Source organism: Crocuta crocuta, unplaced genomic scaffold (assembly GCF_008692635.1).
Source record: "Crocuta crocuta isolate KB4526 unplaced genomic scaffold, BGI_CrCroc_1.0 scaffold70, whole genome shotgun sequence".
In the NCBI taxonomy this organism is placed as follows: domain Eukaryota; kingdom Metazoa; phylum Chordata; class Mammalia; order Carnivora; family Hyaenidae; genus Crocuta; species Crocuta crocuta.
This window is the reverse complement of record NW_027528417.1, coordinates 18,295,428-18,314,609: the sequence shown is the minus strand read 5'-3', so window position 1 is coordinate 18,314,609 and position 19,182 is coordinate 18,295,428. Positions and strand designations below refer to the sequence as shown.

The following is a 19,182-nucleotide window of genomic DNA, read 5'->3' as shown; positions in this document are numbered from 1 at the left end:
GAGAGCAGAGATAGGAAGCAAATTCTCTTATGGCATATATAAGGGCATTAATCCTACATCAGCTCCACTCTTATAACCTCATCTACTCCTAATTACCTTCCAAAGTCTTCACTTCCTATTACCATTGGGGGTTACCACTGGGTGAAGTTCCAACATATGAATTTGAGGGGAACACAAACATTGTTAAGGCACTTGAATCCATAACAAGGGCCAAGACCATTCAGTGGAGAATAGAATAGTCTTTTTAACAAATGGTTCAGGGACAATAGGAAATATACATGTGGAAGAATAAGCTTAGATCCCTAATTCACACCGTATACAAAAATTAACTCAAAATGGATCAAGGAGTTAAAACTAAACTTTTAGAAGAAAGCATGGGTATAAATCTTGGATTAGGCAATGATTTCTTTTTTTTTTTAATGTTTATTTATTTATTTTGAGAGAGAGGGAGAAGGAGAGAGTGAGATGAAGAGACAGAATCCCAAGCAGGCTCTGCACTGACAATCCGGGGTTGATCTCATGGACAGTAAGATCATGACCGGAACTGAAATCAGGAGTTGGATGCTTAACTGACTAAGCCACCCACATGTCCTTAGGCGATGATTTTTTTAGAAACACAAGCAACTAAAGAAAAAAATAGATAAGTTAGACTTCAACAAATATGTCATAAAGAAAGTGAAAAAACAACCCACAGAATGGGAAAAAATATTTATAAAACATATATCTGATAAAAGTCTAGTACCCAGATTATAGAAATAATTCTTACAACAACCATAAAAAGACAAATAACCTAATTTAAAAATGGGCATTGGAGTTGTATAGACATTTCTTCAAAGAAAATATACAAATGGCCAATAAGCACATGAAAAGATGCTCAATATCACTAGCATTAGGGAAGTGCAAATCAAAACCACAATGAGTTACCATTTCATATTTGTTGAGATGGTTATAACAACAATAACAGTAATAATAAAAAGACAATAACAAGTGTTGGCGAGGGAGAGGAGAAGATGAAACCCTCATACACTGCTGATGCAAACAAGAAATGGTGCTAGTGCTTTGGAAAACAATTTGGAAATTCCTAAGAAAGTTAACATAGAGTTAGTGCTACCATATGGCCCAGCAATTACTTATATATAATTTTTTTCCAGAGTTTCACACAAAAACTTGTACACAAGCTTCCAGAGCAGCATTATTTATACCATCCCAAAAGTGGAAACAACCAAAATACCCATCAGCTTATGAATGGATAAACAGACATGTTACAATCCATACAATGTGCTACATTCGGCTATGGAAAGGAGTAAAACATACTGAGACATGCTGCAATATGGATGAAAAAATTATGCTGGGTGAAAGAAACTAAACAGAACATGCCACACATTATATGATTCCATTTTGATAAAATGTCCAGAATAAGAAAATCCATAGAGATAGAAAGCAGATTAGAAGTTGTCGGGTGTAGAGGAGAGGAGGGAGAAGATAGGGAATGATTGCTAATGGGTACAGGGTTTTATTGTTGGGGAGAGTGATGAAAATGTTCTGCTGATGTTTGTACAACCTTGTGAATAGACTAAAACCCATTGAACTGTACACTTTAAGACAGTGCATTTTATGGTATGTTAATTTTATCTCAGCTTAAAAAAAAAGTAGTACAGCTTCTGACAGTAGTACTGGCCATTTAAATCCCCATAACATAATGTTGGGTGGGTTTGGGATTTGGGGTTGAGAAAGGTGACCTTGACAATTTGGTACATGGGGGAGCACAGCTGAAAGGGACACATCCACACACAACCACACATACCAAAAAAAACCTCACACAACTTGAAGCAAGTATAGGTGCTTCTAGGTACCATGAAAATGTGGCCACAGTTATTTTCCTGGCAAACTATTTTCTTTAACAAGATCCCAGTGTGCATACCCACCACAAAATTAGAATCCGTATAACTCTCTGGACTAAAGTCAGCAGGGGTAACCTTACCTTTAATATTGTTTTGTTGTTCCATTAGTAATTTACTTATTTCTGAAAACCAACAATCTCTGATTTCTTTTGAAGTAGCCTGAAATTGCAGATAAGAAGACACTCTGAGTATGAGATCACCTAGAACATTAATTGGACAGGGTTTTTATTCTCTGGATGACCTTTAGAATAATGAGATAGAAGACGCTTGCCAAGTCATGGGGACACAATAAGGAACGAGTAGGAGAGACCTCTGAGGAAGGCATGAGCTTTACCTGCAGGATGTATTTCTCAAGTCCATTTCGATTGGCAATTTCAAACTTTCTGTTGCTCCCCCTTCCAAGCTGGCGAACTGAAAGTGTCTTCAGCTATTAGAAAGAAAGAAGAAAAACTACTGTTACCACTACTGTCTGATTTTTAAATTGTCTCCGTCAGCCACTCTAGTTCTTTCTACCCATGGTAGTTCTTTTCTTCTATCTTCTTTTCATGTGTTTTGTTGTCCTCTGTTAATAGCCCCAAGGAGCAAAAGGCCCTATGTGGCACCGTGTCATCTCTCTTCTCTGTTTCAGGGGACAGCACAGACTGCATTTTTTCATGGAGCCCTCAACTTTTAAGCAAAGAGATCACCTCTCCTTTACCACCTAAGTATTTCAACATCTGTACATAATAATAACTGCATTAGTCTCCATTAAGAAATATAAATAACAAAAGCTACTATGAACAATTAACAACTGTAATCACCAGAGAACAAATGTGTGTGTGGTGTGTGTGTGAAGAGGGTCTCATCACCAGCTATGAAATATTTCTTATACAGGTGAGAGATGATGCTTGGTGTAGACATGGGTTCCTAGACCTCCAGAGCCAGGATATTGTCAATGCTTATATGCAAAGATGTGTGGTTGAGAAGGGCAAGTCAGAGACGAATTCCAGCCCATGCTCTAATCACCAAGTCTTTCACCCTTATGCTGGAAGGGTACTTTCCTAATTAGTTTGTCCAAACAGGCTGCCATATGATCCCTTTTGTCTACCTAGCACCCTTTGCTTGATGCCAGCCCTGGCCCTGTCCAGTGATTGATTACAAGGTTGACTTTGGAGTTAGAAATGCCTGGATGTGGAGTCTAGCTCTGTTGTGCGGCATTTGGCAAGTTAACCTCTCGTCTCTAGGCTTTAGTTTCCTTATCTGTAAAACAAGGATATTGATATTTCTCTCCATAGGGCTGTGCTGATTCCCAATTGCAACAGGACCCCTTTACCTTCATGGATTTCTTAAAGCTGTAATGAGGAGATAGGCCCTGGTCACTGGGCTCCATTCGTATCTTACAGAACACGATTCCTCTTTCAAATAGATAGATTTGCCTCTGGCTGGGCTTAAATCGAATAAAATCCTTCATTTTATAACGATCCTTGTGAATTGTCCAGACATTGAAAGAGCCGTGCATCAACAGCTTGCCCAGTTTCCTGATGTCGTCCTTTGGGAAACACAGACATATATAAAAATAAGCTGTTAAATTCCTTGACAGGGAAAGAGCTCACAAGGGTCTATTTTCAAATTATAAAGTATGCTTATTTGAAGTTGACAATTTTGAAGGCACCAGTCAGGCTCATCTGTCACTAAATCAAAACTACAATTTTGTGAGCTCCACTGAGCATGGCAACTTTCAGTTATGCAGGGAAACAGTTCAGCTGTGCAAGGTAAGAAACATAGAGCATGTTAGAAATACTTGAACTAAAGATATTGGTACTCTGATATTTTTGTCTTTGGAATTAATTTTAGCTAACAGAATTCTGTTCCCGCTTCTTTGTTTTTGATACATGACAATCCTTTAAGAGGGCAAGAAATTAACATTTAGGTATGTTCAGGAGTGACAGAATTTTTGCTGCATTATGGACCTATTCCATAAAAATCTATAGATTTCATCTGTATCCTAACATCTGCCTAACACCTGGGAATGAGATTTATTCTGAAAGAAAAAAGCTTAGTATCACCCAATCTTCATAATATTGTAATAGAAATAGCAATTACATTCAACTTTGCATTTTTCAGAGTCAATAGATGGGGCAAAGATAATTCCAAATGACAAAACTTTTTAGAAGGTCTACATTTTATGATGCTTATCCCTCTATCAGCAAACAAACCACCTTTCTCCCACATCTGGTTAAAAGTCCAAATGAGTGACCCTGCCTTCTCTGAGCTCTCTCCAAAGGGTAGTGGAGTGAGATGAGCTCAGAATGTTGTATTTTATCTTGCATTTTTAAAAAAATTAGATCACTTGAGGCAGATAATAAAGAATTTATTTCCCTAAAGAAAATGCCAAAAGGAGAAATTTATTTGAACAGGACCAGGACAGAGAAACTTCCCTGAGTTATGTCTAGCTGAGATAAATCCTTACAATTCCTGAGAGTTAATGCTAGAAATATGTACAGTATTTATAATTGGGCATTTTTATAATTTATTGCTTATATTCAGCAAATTGTGAATACTCTTTTAAAATGATTTGCTGCACTTCTGAAATTCTAAAGTAAAACTTGAAGACATAGACTCTAGTCATTTCTATGGTGCTTATGGTGTATTTTCTGTGCTATTTTTCTCTTTTTTGCTTTGTACAGTTTACATGTGTAAACTGTGGTGAGTGAAACGCTCAGTGAGGAATAAAGAGCCCCCAGCTATAAGGACTGTGACCCTAAAAGCACAACACGCCTGTTTGGCTACACAGGCTCAGTTTGACCATGGTCCAAGACAGATGGGTAACAGGTTCATGAGGACCCCTGAGAAGTTCTTCACTGTATCCATATCCTTCCAGGAGCCACTGTGGTGACTGCAGTGATTGCATTCTCCTTGAAACCCATTCAATGTCTACTATATACACATAAATAATGCAGGAAATATGTTTTCATTAAGGCAACTGGCAAAAGTAGGTGCTTAGTCTTTGCCACATGAACAGCTATAATTGATAGTTTTTATTTTATTTGTTTTAAGTTTACTTATTTTATTTTGGGGGGGCATGAGCAGGGGAGGGGCAGAGAGAGAGGGAGACAGAGAATCCCATGCAGGCTCCCCGCTGTCAGCACAGAGGCCAGCACGGGGTTCTAATCCATGAACTGTGACATCATGACCTGAGCTGAAATCAGGAGTTGGGCACTTAACCAACTGAGTCATCCAGGTGCCCTCATAGTTTGTATTTTAAAATTTATTTATATTCTACCTCATTTAAAAAAATTGATATATCTTATAAAAATATGTACAATATAAGCAAACAGAAAATAACCAAGGAAATTAGGGTGAAAAAAAGATTTAAAAAAAGATGAAGAGGTTGTACACAAAACCCATACACTAAAGCCATGTAAACCTGCTGCAGACAAGGTTCTGACCTTCTAGTGGGTAGTACAGAGGGAAACACAATGAACTGTATGATACGTTATGCCCAAAGACATACCCAAACTAGTTGTTCAGGAAACACACAGTAATTCCTATTAATGAGACATGAGAGAAATTTCTCCCATGGATCCTGGTCCTCAATACAGAAACACTGAGTCAAATACTGAACACATTCTCAACCACACCCCAGAATAGATAGACGAGTAGATTTTAGGTAAGCCGTTTCTGACAACACATTTGGTGAATGTGCAGGCATCACTTTGAAGCACAGCTGGTAAAAGCAATTCTAGAAGCCTGAATGATGAGGAAGTGTGGAACAAGTCTAGGTGTGTATGTACTCTCTAATGACCTGTGGAGGGTTGGGTGAAGTTAGATAAGGTGTCTGCCAAGGCCATGAGGATACTGCCTGGTCTATAGCTTTGCTGAAGACGCAACCTTAGACAGTGATGTTGTCTTTATCACCTCTGCTCTTTCCATGTCATCCCTCCAGCAGCCACAGCTGTTTGCACCTCAGTAGGCAATTGACCAACAAATATGAATCCAGAGAGGGGCCAGCCAACTTGACTGCTGTCTGACCTAAGGCAGTAAGCCACAGGAATTGTGGCTGTGAGATGCTTTATAAGAGAGCAGGAGGTGTAAAAAAAAACAAGGTAGCAGAGCAATAAAGAAATTGAGTCACCAGAAACTATGAGGAAGAGGAAAAGACATGGACAGAGGGAAAGAACCAGTCAGTGGGTGGAGAGAGGAGAAGACATCGGGTGTGTGGATGTATCTGGCATATATAGACAGGGCACACAGGTGAAAACCTCCACTCTCTCCCAAACCAAGACCCTAGAGCTGCTATGAGTCCTGGAATTATCCCATCCCCACCTCTGTGAGCCTGGCTCTGTCATATTCTGACTCTTCCCGAGGCTCTATGGTCACCTATTCCAGTAAGCTCATCAACACTGGGGGTCAGTGGAGGGAACTGCTGGGTGTTTTGAATCCAGCTGAAGCAGAAAGGCTGCCTGTCATTCAGGCATTTTTATACACTTTCTGGGGACCACACTTGTGATGGGATTGGACATCTCAATGCTCAAGGCCCATCCTGCAGCAGCTGAGGGTGTGTGCCCTATGCAGTGCTGACGAAGGGCAGGTGCACACATATTACCACCAGCCAGGATGCATGCTTGCATGAAGGCACCCCCACCTCCCAAGGGAAAGGGCAGGGGGATTCCTCTGAGCAAGATCAAAGATGACTCTTGGCCATCTTTTCAACCATATGTATCCTTTCTTTCCAATCGGATTGCATTTGGTCCCAAGGCCAGAGACCACATGCATAATTCCTGCAGATATATGTCCCCTTGACATGTTATATTAATTCATTTACCAGCATGAATACCGGTGGTGGGGGAGGGGGGAGCATGAAGCTAAATGCTCAGCACTGTGAGGAAACTAATTCAATGATGCCCCAGTACTAGATTGAACAGTGTCTCCAAAAAAAACCTCATGTCCACTTGGGACCTCAGAATGTGACCTTATTTGGAAATAAGGTCTTTGAAGTTGCACTTGGCTAAAAGGAAATCCTCCTAGAATAAGGTGGGCCCCAATCCAATGACTAGTGTCCTCATGGGAAGAGAAAACAGAGATGCAGACACAGATACACACAGAGAGATGACATCATGAAGACAGGCAGAAACTGGAGTGACGCAGCTATAAGCCCAGGAATGCCGAGCATTGCCGGCAACTACTAGAAGCCAAGGGTGAAGCAAGGAAGGATTCTTTCTTAGACTTTTCAGAGTGAGCAAAGAAAGGCCTGCTATCACCTTGATTTTTTTACTTCTAGTCTCCAGAACTGTGGAGCTTTGTTATTGCAGCTCTAGGAAATGAATATATCTGCAACCAGGTTTTGCAGTAATAATGTAATATTGTGGCCATCACTTTGGTGTATTGAATCTTTAAAAACATTTTTTAATGTTTATTTATTTTTGAGAGAGAGAGAGAGAAAGCACGAGCGGTGGAGGGGCAGAGAGAGAAATACACACAGAATCTGAAGCAGGCTCTAGGCTCTGCATTGTCAGCACAGAGCCTGATGTGGGGCTCGAACACATGAGCAGTGAGATCATGACCTGAGCTAAAGTCGAACGCTTAACTGACTGAGCCACCCAGGCACCCCTGGTGTGTTGAATCTAATGGCTATGAATTCAGAGATACAACACAGGAGCTATTCCAAAACAAATAAGCACGTGAAAAATCAGATGGCCTCCTCCATATGGGAAATGATGGCAAAATAAACTAGCAACTGTTACCATTTTTCATGTGTGGAATTCTGTAGGTAAGACCTCTGATAGAAGAATTTCAAATGTGACTACATCAGCCAAATGAAAAATCTGGCTGAGAGAGTGTCCGGTGAACATGGTCTCAAGAAAGAGACCACTTTTGGGTGCCCAGGTTTTCACTCCTGGCAGTGACAGCAGTGTGATAGGGATATATACTTCTTGCACAAAGACATAGGAAACATCTGGATAAATGCATCAGCACAAAGTCAGGCTAGAAACAAAAAGGAGAAGCTATAGGACAGAAAAGCCCCTTAATACAATCACCAGAAGCAAAGGGGTTCCTTCCTTTCCAGTCTGATCAAGCACCCAAGGAAGTCAGCCCTAGGGCCCTTTCTTCAGCATCTACCAGCTGCCAGGCACAGTGCTAGCTGCTTTTATTATGATTTAATTGTCATTAACTCCTTACAACTGCCCTTTGACACAGGTGTCTTGAGCGTGGGAAGAGGCACAAGGCAATTTCACTGAGTTGTTAAGATTATTGGTCTTATCTCTGTAGCCAACACTATGGTAAGTAAAGTAGGAACTGAAATAAAATACCTGGCCTTAGCTCACAAAGCTTGCAATAAAAATATATCCTTTATTGAATGGAATCATTTGTTCCAGAAAATAAAAATGTTTAATTCACCCTTTACTATTCAACTTTGGAACTTGTTCTTGGCAAGTCAGTATTTAAAAGGACTCTATACATATCTCTATTTTTATGCACTGGATTGAATACAGGGGACATCTTTTTTTTTTTTTTCAAATAAATGATGTATCAGTGTTCCATAAAAGAAAGTTTCTTAAAACAAAAAAAAATTTAAGTTTCTATGATTAAATTAAACCAAGAACTAACTGAGTGTACAACAGGAATAATATTGTAAATATCAGGAGGGATTATTTTCCAGTTGTTTTAAGTATGCATTCACCCACTGAAGTTCAATGTCTTTCCTTTTCAAAACCAGGTTAATATTGGATACCAAGTAGTGAAACTAACAGGGTAAGTTCTGGGTTCGTCCACGCACTCAGCACCTGATTGTAAATACCTTGTGATAAGGTTCTACAAGCTGAGTCAAAGAATCTCAGAGTCATAAGATCTGAGTTAGGAGTAGCTGAGTTTCTAATAAACTCTAAACAAAAACAGATGAAGAATGTGTTGAGAGAATGGCACCCTGGGTAGGGAAGGAAGAGGTCCAAGAAGTAGTCCAGGCTGACACACAACATAGACTTGGGTGAGTTAACTCACCTTTCCATGGATCTATTACTGAATCAGAAACTGAAAATTTCACGGCCTGCTCTTCCATTATTCAGCAGGATTAGACAAAACTGTCAGGGTAAAGTAGCTAATGTACTAGATGTAAATCATTTAAAATCTTAGTGAAAAAAACAATAGAGTTTATGTCAAAGGCACAATTCTGAGGACATATGGGAGAAAAAATTCTTTTCATTTGATGTAAAAATGTCTAAAATTCTATATGCTGGTTCATCTCATTTGCATGCAAGATGCCTTTAAGTGAAATTGGAATTCTATTTACTCACATTTTGGTAATTATTTTCTCATAACTTCCTCCTATGTTACTTACACTTAGAATAATAACTGGGAATTTCCTGCCCTGCATATGGTTTCCAAGACATTCATTTGATTCAGGGAGATGGATATCTAATAGGGGTAGCGGACATGTGTTCAAAGATAAAAAAGAACAGGAAGATGTCGCAAAATGATCAAACAAATTGCTCCCTTGAGTTTCCTTAAATAAAGAAGGAAAAAATTATTACCAAGAAAATGATCCCCTCCCTCATGTACGCTGTGGTTCATGAATACCCTTCTGAATCATGCATCAGTAGTAAGCAGAGAGCACTCTTGAGTCCCAGGGGACAGTAACAGCATTCATTGCCTGGATCACTGCTGGCCCGGTGGGGCTGCTTCTGAGATGCTGGCCAGAGAAATAAATACCAGGAGGGAAGGAAATAAAAAGACCAGAGTTTTTGGCCCCTAATTAATTTTTATGGTTTGACTTATGACCAGGAAAGAAAAGAAAGGTCATTTCATTTGCCTACATCTCAATAAACAGTATATTAAAACCAGATAAAATTGAGAAGGAAAAGTATCTGTCTGAAATATAATTCTCAGAATGCTTGATCCTTGGGTGGTAGACAGAAATATAGCTTCACAAAGAGGGCCATGTCCTAATCCCTGCAATCTGAAATATGTCAGTTTGCATGACAAATGGGAATTAAGATTGCTGATGGAATTAGTGTTGTTCATCAGCTGATTTCGAGATGGGGTGATACCATGGATTAATGGGTGGGTCCAATGTAATCACAAGAGTCCTCAAAAGTGGAAGAGAAACAGAAGAGAAGGTCAGAGGATGATGTGATTCGAGAAGAACTTTGAAATGGAGGGAGAAACCACGAGCCAGGGGAAGTGTGTGACCTTAATGAGATGGACAAGGCAAGGAAACAGATTCTCTTCTACAATCTCCTAAAAGGAAAGTAGGCACCTTGAGTTTAGCCTGGTGAGACTGTGTTGTAATTCTGACCCATGGAACTATAATGTAATAAATTTGTGCTGCTCTAAGCCACCAAGGTGGTGGTAATTTTTATGGCAGTGATGAAAAACTAATCCACCTGAGTCAAGATCTAGAGTACCTCCCAGTGAAAACCAGCTGAATATCCGTGATGGCCCAGTCCTAAGGAGCCCATATGGTTACAGAGGGTGGCTTGCTTGGAATTCCTGGGACTGACTTGCTTAGGATTTTACCCTAATGCCTGGGTTGAGAGAGTTCAACTACTGAGCATTGCCTCTTTCGGTATTTTCCTTCAATCATTTGGATTAAGGGATGTACGATATATGCTTGTCAGACCTCTTCTGAGATCTGTGATGTAAAAATGGAGTTAGACTTTCACTTAGGACCCATTTTCAAAGCACTTTGCACCAAGAAAATCTGAGTCAAGAAGGAAAAATTTTTAATCTTTTAGTAATGCCAGGAGTCAGAATAAATTACTCTTTCATACTTTCCCCTGCCCATATATGTTCTGGTCCCTAAATCCTGGCTTTTCCAAAGTGTTGGTCAGTCTCAATAGTCAGGACCTCAAGGAATACAACACAAGATTCCTGAAAATGTTGCCTCGATTCCTACAGCACAGATTTGCGGAACAATTTAGGCTACTTTCCTCAAAGTCTGATTCCTTTACCAGAGGCCATCTCTCTAACTTTGACATAAGCTATTAGCTACCTTTGTAGTAGTGTGCCTGCCTTTTGCTGAGATGTTCCAACACTTGCTATGGCACATACCGGACATCCAGTGACTGCTGCCAGGTCCACGGCCAACTCACAGGACTTGATCAAATCCTCCATCATGGTCAAAGCTTGTTGTAGTTCAGCTAAGAATGCTGAATCTTTGGACCTCTTTGGCCCATTCTGTGGAAACAAAACGCCTTGTTGGAAATCAAAAGATAAACCATCTACCAAGTGAACAAGGGAAACATGACAGAGATAAGGAGCCACCAATACAACCAGCAGAAAGAGATTGAGAAGGTGGATACATGGGTCTCTTCCCTGCTTCCAAGGAATGGTGGCTAAAGGTACTTGCAGGTTTATATCTATGATAACCGTACAAGCAAAATAATCAGCTGCACTGTCTATATATTGCACTAATGAAGAATGAAGCTCATTAAATCATGGACATTCTATTCCTGCTATATAAGGAACATACTGACCCCCCCTTTTTTTCAGTTTATTTATTAATTTTGAGAAAGAGAGAGAGAGAGAGAGACAGGGAGAGAGAAGCCAAGCTGACTCTATGCTGATGCAGGGCTTGATCTCACGAACCTCGAGGTCATGACCTGAGCTGAAATCAAGAGCCAGACACTTAACAGATGGAGCCACCCAGGTGCCCCCATACTGACCTTTTTTGAAGCATGAAAAGACCAGGCCCTTTATATAGGCTGTTCTCCCTATTTACATCCCTACCCCCAACCCTTCCCCAGGGGCCTATTGAAAAGTACAATCTGAGTATCATACTCCTGTGGGTAAAATTATGTTTAAATCATCCCAGAGGAGGATATTTGTAAACTCCTATAGAGGCAGAGGATTAGCTGCCTGCCATGTGGAGGCTTACTAATGAGTAACATGTAAATGCCATAACTGTTGGATTTGCCACACTGAATCCGCTGCTCCAGCTCTGCCCTTTCTGCCTCTTCTCCTTCCCCAGTCTTTCCCACATTCTATCTCTGTGAAAGACATGAAAGAGGTAAACCAACATAGTCTGCACCTCCCAGACACAAAAACTCATCATTAAGTGGAAAAATTGTAACTGCTAATTCAAGAGACCAATGCTCCAGTTATTACTACTGTGATAGTTAGGATACAATAAAGATGATCTTTTCAGTGTGAAAGTCTTTTGCTTCAGTTTCAGTATTTTATTCTCCTGCTACCTAAAGAACATATTTATCTGTTATCTGGTAAATACTAACAAAAAAATTTTGGTTTCTTCCATTTTGTTTTTAAACACATCAATGTCTTCTTTTTTTAAAGCTTACTTATTTATTTTGAGAGAGAGAATGAGCAGGGGCAGGGCAGAGGGAGAGAGCGAGAGGGAATCCCAAGCAGGCTCTGCACAGAACCTGACATGAAGACTGGATCCTACCACCATGAGATCATGCCCTGAGCCCAAATCAAGAGTCAGACGCTTAACCAACTGAGCCGTCCAGGCACCCCTAACACATCAATTTCTACAAGAAAGGACAGACAGCTCTTTGCTGATTCCCTCCCCCATATAGCCCCACCTCTGTTGAGATGTAAGCAAAGGTTTGTGTATTTTCCTAATCTCTGCCTAAGCATGGGGGATCAGCTTCTTTGAATCAGGGATGTGAGTGACAGGACCAACGAATGGGGCAATACACGCCTCCACTGAACAATCTACCACGCATATTTACCTTCTCACTCATAGGCTCCAGGTGCTGGTGAAAGACAACAGATTCTCACCTGAGTTTTTTTTGTTACGTCATCAAAAAAGGATTCCATCCTTACACCAGCTTTCTTCCTCTTTACTCAACACTTAAAACTCAACTTCCTGGGGTGCCTGGGTGGCTAAATCGGTTAAGCATCCAACTTTGGCTCAAGTCATAATCTCGCTATGCGTGACTTTGAGCAGTTCATGAGTTGGAGCCCCGCCTTGGCTCTCTGCTGTCAGCGCAGAGACTGCTTTGAATTCTCTGTCTCTCTCTCTATCTGCCCCTCCCCACTATTTCTCTCTCTTTCAAAAAAAAAAATATATATATATGTATACATATAAACATTTAAAAAACCCTCAACTTCCTTTTAGAGACTCAACTGCTTCTGTTCTCTCCCCTTCCCACTAACCTTCCTCCCACAAACCCAGCAGGTAGCTACTTTTACAGTGCTTAATGTAGGGCTCAGAAACATCCTTACAGGGGTGCCTGGGTGGCTCAGTTGGTTGGGTGGCCAACTTTGGCTCAGGTCATGATCTCATGGTTCATGGGTTCCAGCTCCATGTCAGGCTCTGTACTGACAACTAGCTCAGAGCCTGGAGCCTGTTTCAGATTCTGTGTCTCCCTCTCTCTGACCCTCCCCTTCTCATGATGTCTCTCTCTCTCAGAAATAAATAAAATGTTATAAAAAAATTACAAAAAAGAAACATCCTTACAAACATTATTAAACTAACTCAGCCTAGCTCCCTTTGCTCCAGGCTATAAAATTATTACCTGTTTTGAGCTTCTCTTAATTTGAAGGGGTCTGTACCATATATTCTGAGAAGAGAGGGCATACAAATGACTGCTCCTCACATTTTTCTTGTTAAAACCAGAATATTCTATAGGAAATTTAAAAGAAACCCCACTGCTAAGTCACAAATTTCCTCCCAGTGTGGTATGGCTCCCATCTCTTCTGAGGGGACCCTGGCTATCTTAGCATTCACACCCATAAACACACTTGGAGGGGAACAGGGCATAATGTAGGCAAATTAGATATACCAAGAAGTACAAAGAAGTAAATATAAATTATTCATAATCCTACCATGCAGGAAAACCTCAGTAGAGATTTTATCACATTTATTTCCAGTCTTTTATGTATGCATTTTACATATTCACTTAATTTTGTATTCCTGTTAAAACATTTTTTAAAAGTTTATTTATTTGGGGAGGGGGAGTCTGAGTGGAGGAGAGGTAGAGAGAGGAGAGACAGAATCCTAAACAGGCTCCATACCATCAGTAATGCAGAGCCCAAAATGGGGCTTAAACCCATGACCCTGAGATCATGATCTGAGCTGAAATCAAGAGCCAAAACCTGACCAACTGAGCCACCCAGGCACCCCTCCTGTTAAAATATCCTATGTGAGGAAACAAAAATATATTACTACTTATCCTGTTACAAACCTCACTTTGAAATTGCCTTTAATTTTTTTTGTTTTTCCTGTGACTATAAATTATAGGATACATGCTATTTTAGAAAATATAAACCATAAAGATCATAAACAAGAAAAACAAAATTGCCATAAATCCTCCCAACCAAAGACATTAACAGTTAGTTATATAAGAAAATACTTAACATACAGTACCTTAGCCGAACCTCTTTCCTGGTCATCTGGGTCTATCCCCCAATCCTTAGGAGTCTCAAAGTCCAGCAGACCCTGCATTAACCCAAAAGCCTTATTGGACATCAAAAAGCAGAATGCCAACTAAATCTACCATGCCAACAATCTCCACTAACAGAGGATGTATGTAAGTTTGTCTGTGACAAGTAAGAGGGAAAGAATGGCACAGATTTCTTTCCACAAACAGAATCATACTGGACACTATATTCTGGAGTCTATTTTTTCCCACTCAGCAACATATCATGAACATTTCCCCATGACATTATGTTTTTTTAAACATGTTTTTTAATTGTAGCAGACTGTTGTATCCTGTGGATAAATCATAATTCATTAATAACCCCTACTTTTAAATATTTAGGTTCAATAAGTTTTACGATAATAATAATCTTTGTGCGTTTTTCCTAAGGATAAATTCCTAGAAGTGAAATTGTCAATGTTAAAAATCTTGATGCATATTTCCAAGTTCTTCACAAAAAGACTATGTTCCCACCAGTCATACAGTGAAAGCTTGCTTCATCAGCCCCCACCATGCATGGAGTATTAACATTTAATCAAAAAGTGTTGCCAATTCAATCAACAGAGAAATCCTACCTTATCGTTGTTTTAATGTGAATTTCTCAAATAGCTGGTGAGGTAGAACTTCTAAAAACATGTTTGCTATTAGCATTTATTCTTTTGTAAACTGTCCTCTGTTCATTTTTTTATTATTTTCTTTTTTATTTCAGCTTGGAGGTATAATTGACATCTAAAACTGTTAGGTATTTAAAGTGTATATGTTGATGATTTGATATACATATATATTGTAAAAGGATTGCCGCCATCTAGTTAATTAATACATCCATTACCTCATATATTTCTCTCTTTTTTTCTTTTTGGCAAGAACATTTAAGTTCTGCTCTTAGCAAATTTCAATTATACAATACACTGTTATCAACTACAGTTACAAGATTTTACATTAGATCCTCAGACCTTATTCATCTCATAAGCTGAAAGTTTATACCCTTTTACCAGCCTCTCTCTATGAATTTTTTTTCTAATAGTAGTCTATTTAATTTTTGAAAAAGAGGAAAAATTAACATCACTCCTATGACACGAGTTACATTACACAAGAAATCAGCATGACCACCGATTCTACAACATCCTTCCTGTAATAAGCAAAATTTACTGTAAACAAATGTACCATTTTCCAAATCATATCTTAAAATCCAGGCAAGAAAAATTGTCTGCATTAATTATTATAGTTTCCATACATAGCCTGTTTGAGATAAATCAGGAGCTCAATAAACATGAATTTCTGTTGTCCCTAAATGCATCTATTTCTAATATATGCTAATATATAATAAATTTATTGTTTAATCAGCTTGCCATTGACTCATTAGATGTTTTGTACCTTATGTGCTCAAAAAACTCTGTCATGACTGTTAATTTTCATAATATCTCAGAAAAGATAAAGTATTTCATAGGTATCATTTCTTTTTTGTTCTTTTTTTTTATAATTAACTTCTATGCACTCATTAGTAGGGATGCTGACCATCTGTCATGTATCTATCTTGCTAATATTATATTTTACCCAATTTTTCATGTGTTTGTTTTTAATGGAATAATCTATCATTCCTTTCCCATCCTTTTGTACTAGGAAAAAGCTTTCTCACACCAGGATCCCATGATCCTTTCTAAGCCATGAGGCAATCAGACATCCATGCTCTTAAAGGAGTAGATGGTAGGCATTTCAGAATGAGCTCTGTCCCTCAGGGTGGAGAACACTGGAAAGTTCATCCTTCCCTCAGAGGCGAGTTGGTTTGACTTGTTTTTCCAGCATGCAGTGAGCATAGCTATGGGAAAAACTGGTTTGCCTTGAGTAGCCTCCATGGTTTCATACAGACCCCCAAGGAATATTTTATAGTGATTTGGTCTCTTGTTTCCTCAGTGAAATGAAACTAACAAAGTTCTTTAATTACTTTTTACCTGGACTACCTCACTTATGGTCCCCACAAGCATACCAGGAAAGTACTAATACTACCTTCATGTTACAGTTGAGGAACCTGAGGCAGAGAGAGGTTAAGGAATCTGCCTGAATTCAAGCAGCCTAGAAGTGGCAGAGCCAGATCCACACCCACAATGGCTAACTCCTCAGTCTGGGTTTCTAATTACTGTGCCCTGCAGTCCTCTGGCTATGGTACAGAACTTTGCGGTTGTGTTAGCATCACTTCATCACACAACACAACAGCTACATGTTCCAGGAAGCTTCCCAGGGGTCAGCACTGAGCAAGCTCTCTTTATGCATTACCCACTTGCCCCTCATAGCAGTCCTGTGGAGGAGCTTCCAGAATCCCCATTTCACAGAGAAGAAAACCAAGGCTGAAGAGGTCCAGTAATGCCACAGCTGGTGACAGCAGAGCCAGTCCAGCCTTGGCTGGGGCTGCAGATGCAAAGCTGAAAAGGGCAACTTTTTCTGACGGCAGAATGTTAGCCAATGAGCTTAACTTCCCTGAGCCTCAGTTTGTTCATACACCAGAGCCTTTCCGATTGTGGGGATTAAATAAGAAATTTACATGGGAAGGTACCCAGTAAATAGCAGGTGCTTGTGTTTTTGTGTTTGTTTGTTTTTTTTTTTTTTTGAAAGAGATGGTAGCCACTGGGCAAGAGCTGCTTATAAAGGTTAATTCAGAACACAACATGGAGAAGTGGCCTGATCCTTTTCCTCAGCTCACACATGGAGAGGCTGCCTGACAGAGTCTTCTCTCCTATTTGGGGTGCCTGGAAGTGCTCCCCGTCAGGTGTCCTGATGTCAGAAAAAGAACCACGTAGGGGTTCAGCAGAGCAAAATTCATTCTTTTATGTTGCTATTGAGAAAGATCTTTAATCTAGGGGTGGAGGTAGATGTTGCAAAAGGAGAAAAGACTCCAGTGTTGCCTTTTCCCTTCTATTGTTTTAAAATACATAAAATTGTGACTTTGGGGAAAATCACATCTCTTTTCTGAAGCTCCTTGCCTCATCTGTAAAATGGAGCCGATGATATCTTACCTGCTGATGTCTTACATGAGAGTAGAGAGGCTCTGGCTGCCTCCCAACCCTCTCAGCTGCCAGCAGTGGGAGGAGAGGGGGCTCCTTTCTCCCTTTGCTCCCAAGAATTCTCCTGCCCCAAACCAGCCTCCTTAGAGATTCATGCTTTGGGCTGCATGTTGGACTAGCCAGGCTCCCAGGTCCCTTTCAACCCTCTGATTCTTTGGTCTCACTCCTCACTGAGGTGTTCTGCCTTAGATTTGGAGGACAGAAAAAGCCTGGAGGGTAGATCTATCTTCACCTTTGGAAGACAAAAATCACAACTCTACATGTCTAAGGAAAAGAGCACCACACCACGTGCGTGTTTTCCCAGCACAGGAGAGCACTGTCTCATTGACTTTACCTTCAACAGCATCTTGTATTTTAGAAGTCTCTGGCTTGGTCCTCTAAGATACTTAAAAAGAGGGAGATTGTGATCCAATTGGCGTTGGCACACCTTTAAAAGCCAAACAGAAACAATGTGAAACAAAACAAAACAACACGCAGAGAGAACAAAGTGGCCGCATTTCACTACAAGAAATGAAGGGCTCCTCATGGAAAAGAGGTGCAGCTGTCTTGACCAGCTTTGTAAAGCTACTGAGTTGTTGGATCCCTCAGGAACAGTGTGTAAAATGAAAGAAAGGGGAAAGAGAATGGGTTGTCTAGTAATTGTATATGCAACTAGGGAAGCAGGACCGTTTATTCCTTTTAGAAGTCAAGTCCGGTAGGATGCAGTGGAGCACTTCAAATCCTGAAAAAGAGGGAGCCTGTGTTTGAGTTGGGGGTGATGTTGTCTATTCAGGCCATTTTGAGTCTGGAAGTTACATGATGACTGATGAATATCATTCCAGGTAGCCCCACAGTGTGGCCTTTGGCCTTAATTCCACTTAAAATACCCCATCTTAACTTGAGAAATTTAACAGAAGACCATGGGGGAAAGGAAGGGGAAAAAATAGTTTCAAACAAAGAGGGAGGCAAACCATAAGAGACTCTTAAATACAGAGAACAAAGGGTGGATGAGGGGGAAGGCAGGGGAGAGGGGAAAATGGGTGATGGGCATTGAGGAGGGCACTTGTTGGGATGAGCACTGGGTGTTATATGTAAGCGATGAATCATGGGAATCTACTCCCAAAGCCAAGAGCACACTGTATACACTGTATGTTAGCTAACTTGACAGTAAATTATATTTATGAATGAAGAAAGGAATGAATGAATGAATGAATGAATGAATGAATAAATATAAATTCCCCATCCTACAAGAGGGCTCTGGTTTGCTCACCAGGCTATAGCTGCTCCTCACAGGCCCGTCCCATAGAAACCCAGGGCAGCATCAAAACTTCCAACACATAGTTTCAAAATAGGAGAGACTTTTAATAAATACAAATTCAAATGCCAAATTTCCCTGCCTGGTTCATACTTCTGATTTCCTTAAAGACTTGGTGCATGCAAACACTGTGCAGGGAAAGCAATTTGTGGGAGACTCTGTGGTCTCAATGTTACCCCAAAGAAGGCGCAGTCTTGACATTCTTGCCAGATTGCCCTAGCTCGGGGCAGATTCTTATGGTATTTAAAATACATCTGAAGATCTTCTTTCTGAAGGAGGGGAAAGAATTGGAACAAATTAATCAGGTGGCAGTTTTCAGGAAGAGAACATAATGATACAATTTATTCCTTTGAATATTCAACAAGCCTGAGTATTTTCATGGTGTGAGGAACTGGGGGTGAATGATAACCTTCTGTTGGGGTGACTGTGTGATGGGAAGGCAACCAGAGGGCTCTAAACAACTGGAAGTACTGAACATGGACATGAACGGGGTGCTGTGGGAGCAACTACAGGAGTCTGGTTAATCCATAAACCTTCCTTCCTCCTCTGCTCTTTATCCAGGATATCAC

At 40.2% G+C, this 19,182-nt stretch overlaps 1 protein-coding gene across 1 annotated transcript in view; it reads right to left on the bottom strand.

Moving 5' to 3' along the window:
- Positions 1-451: 451 nt before the first annotated feature.
- Positions 452-19,182, bottom strand: part of MCF2L2 (MCF.2 cell line derived transforming sequence-like 2) — a 200,840-nt gene continuing 182,109 nt past the window's right edge. The window contains exons 21-28 of the mRNA XM_077754581.1: positions 18,790-18,882; positions 17,654-17,746; positions 14,212-14,283; positions 10,929-11,054; positions 3,214-3,429; positions 2,236-2,328; positions 1,982-2,060; positions 452-624 (exon numbers count right to left, since the gene is read on the bottom strand). Of these exons, the coding sequence (XP_077610707.1) occupies positions 593-624; positions 1,982-2,060; positions 2,236-2,328; positions 3,214-3,429; positions 10,929-11,054; positions 14,212-14,283; positions 17,654-17,746; positions 18,790-18,882 (804 nt within the window). The 3' untranslated portion in view covers positions 452-592. The remainder of the gene's footprint in view (positions 625-1,981; positions 2,061-2,235; positions 2,329-3,213; positions 3,430-10,928; positions 11,055-14,211; positions 14,284-17,653; positions 17,747-18,789; positions 18,883-19,182) is intronic.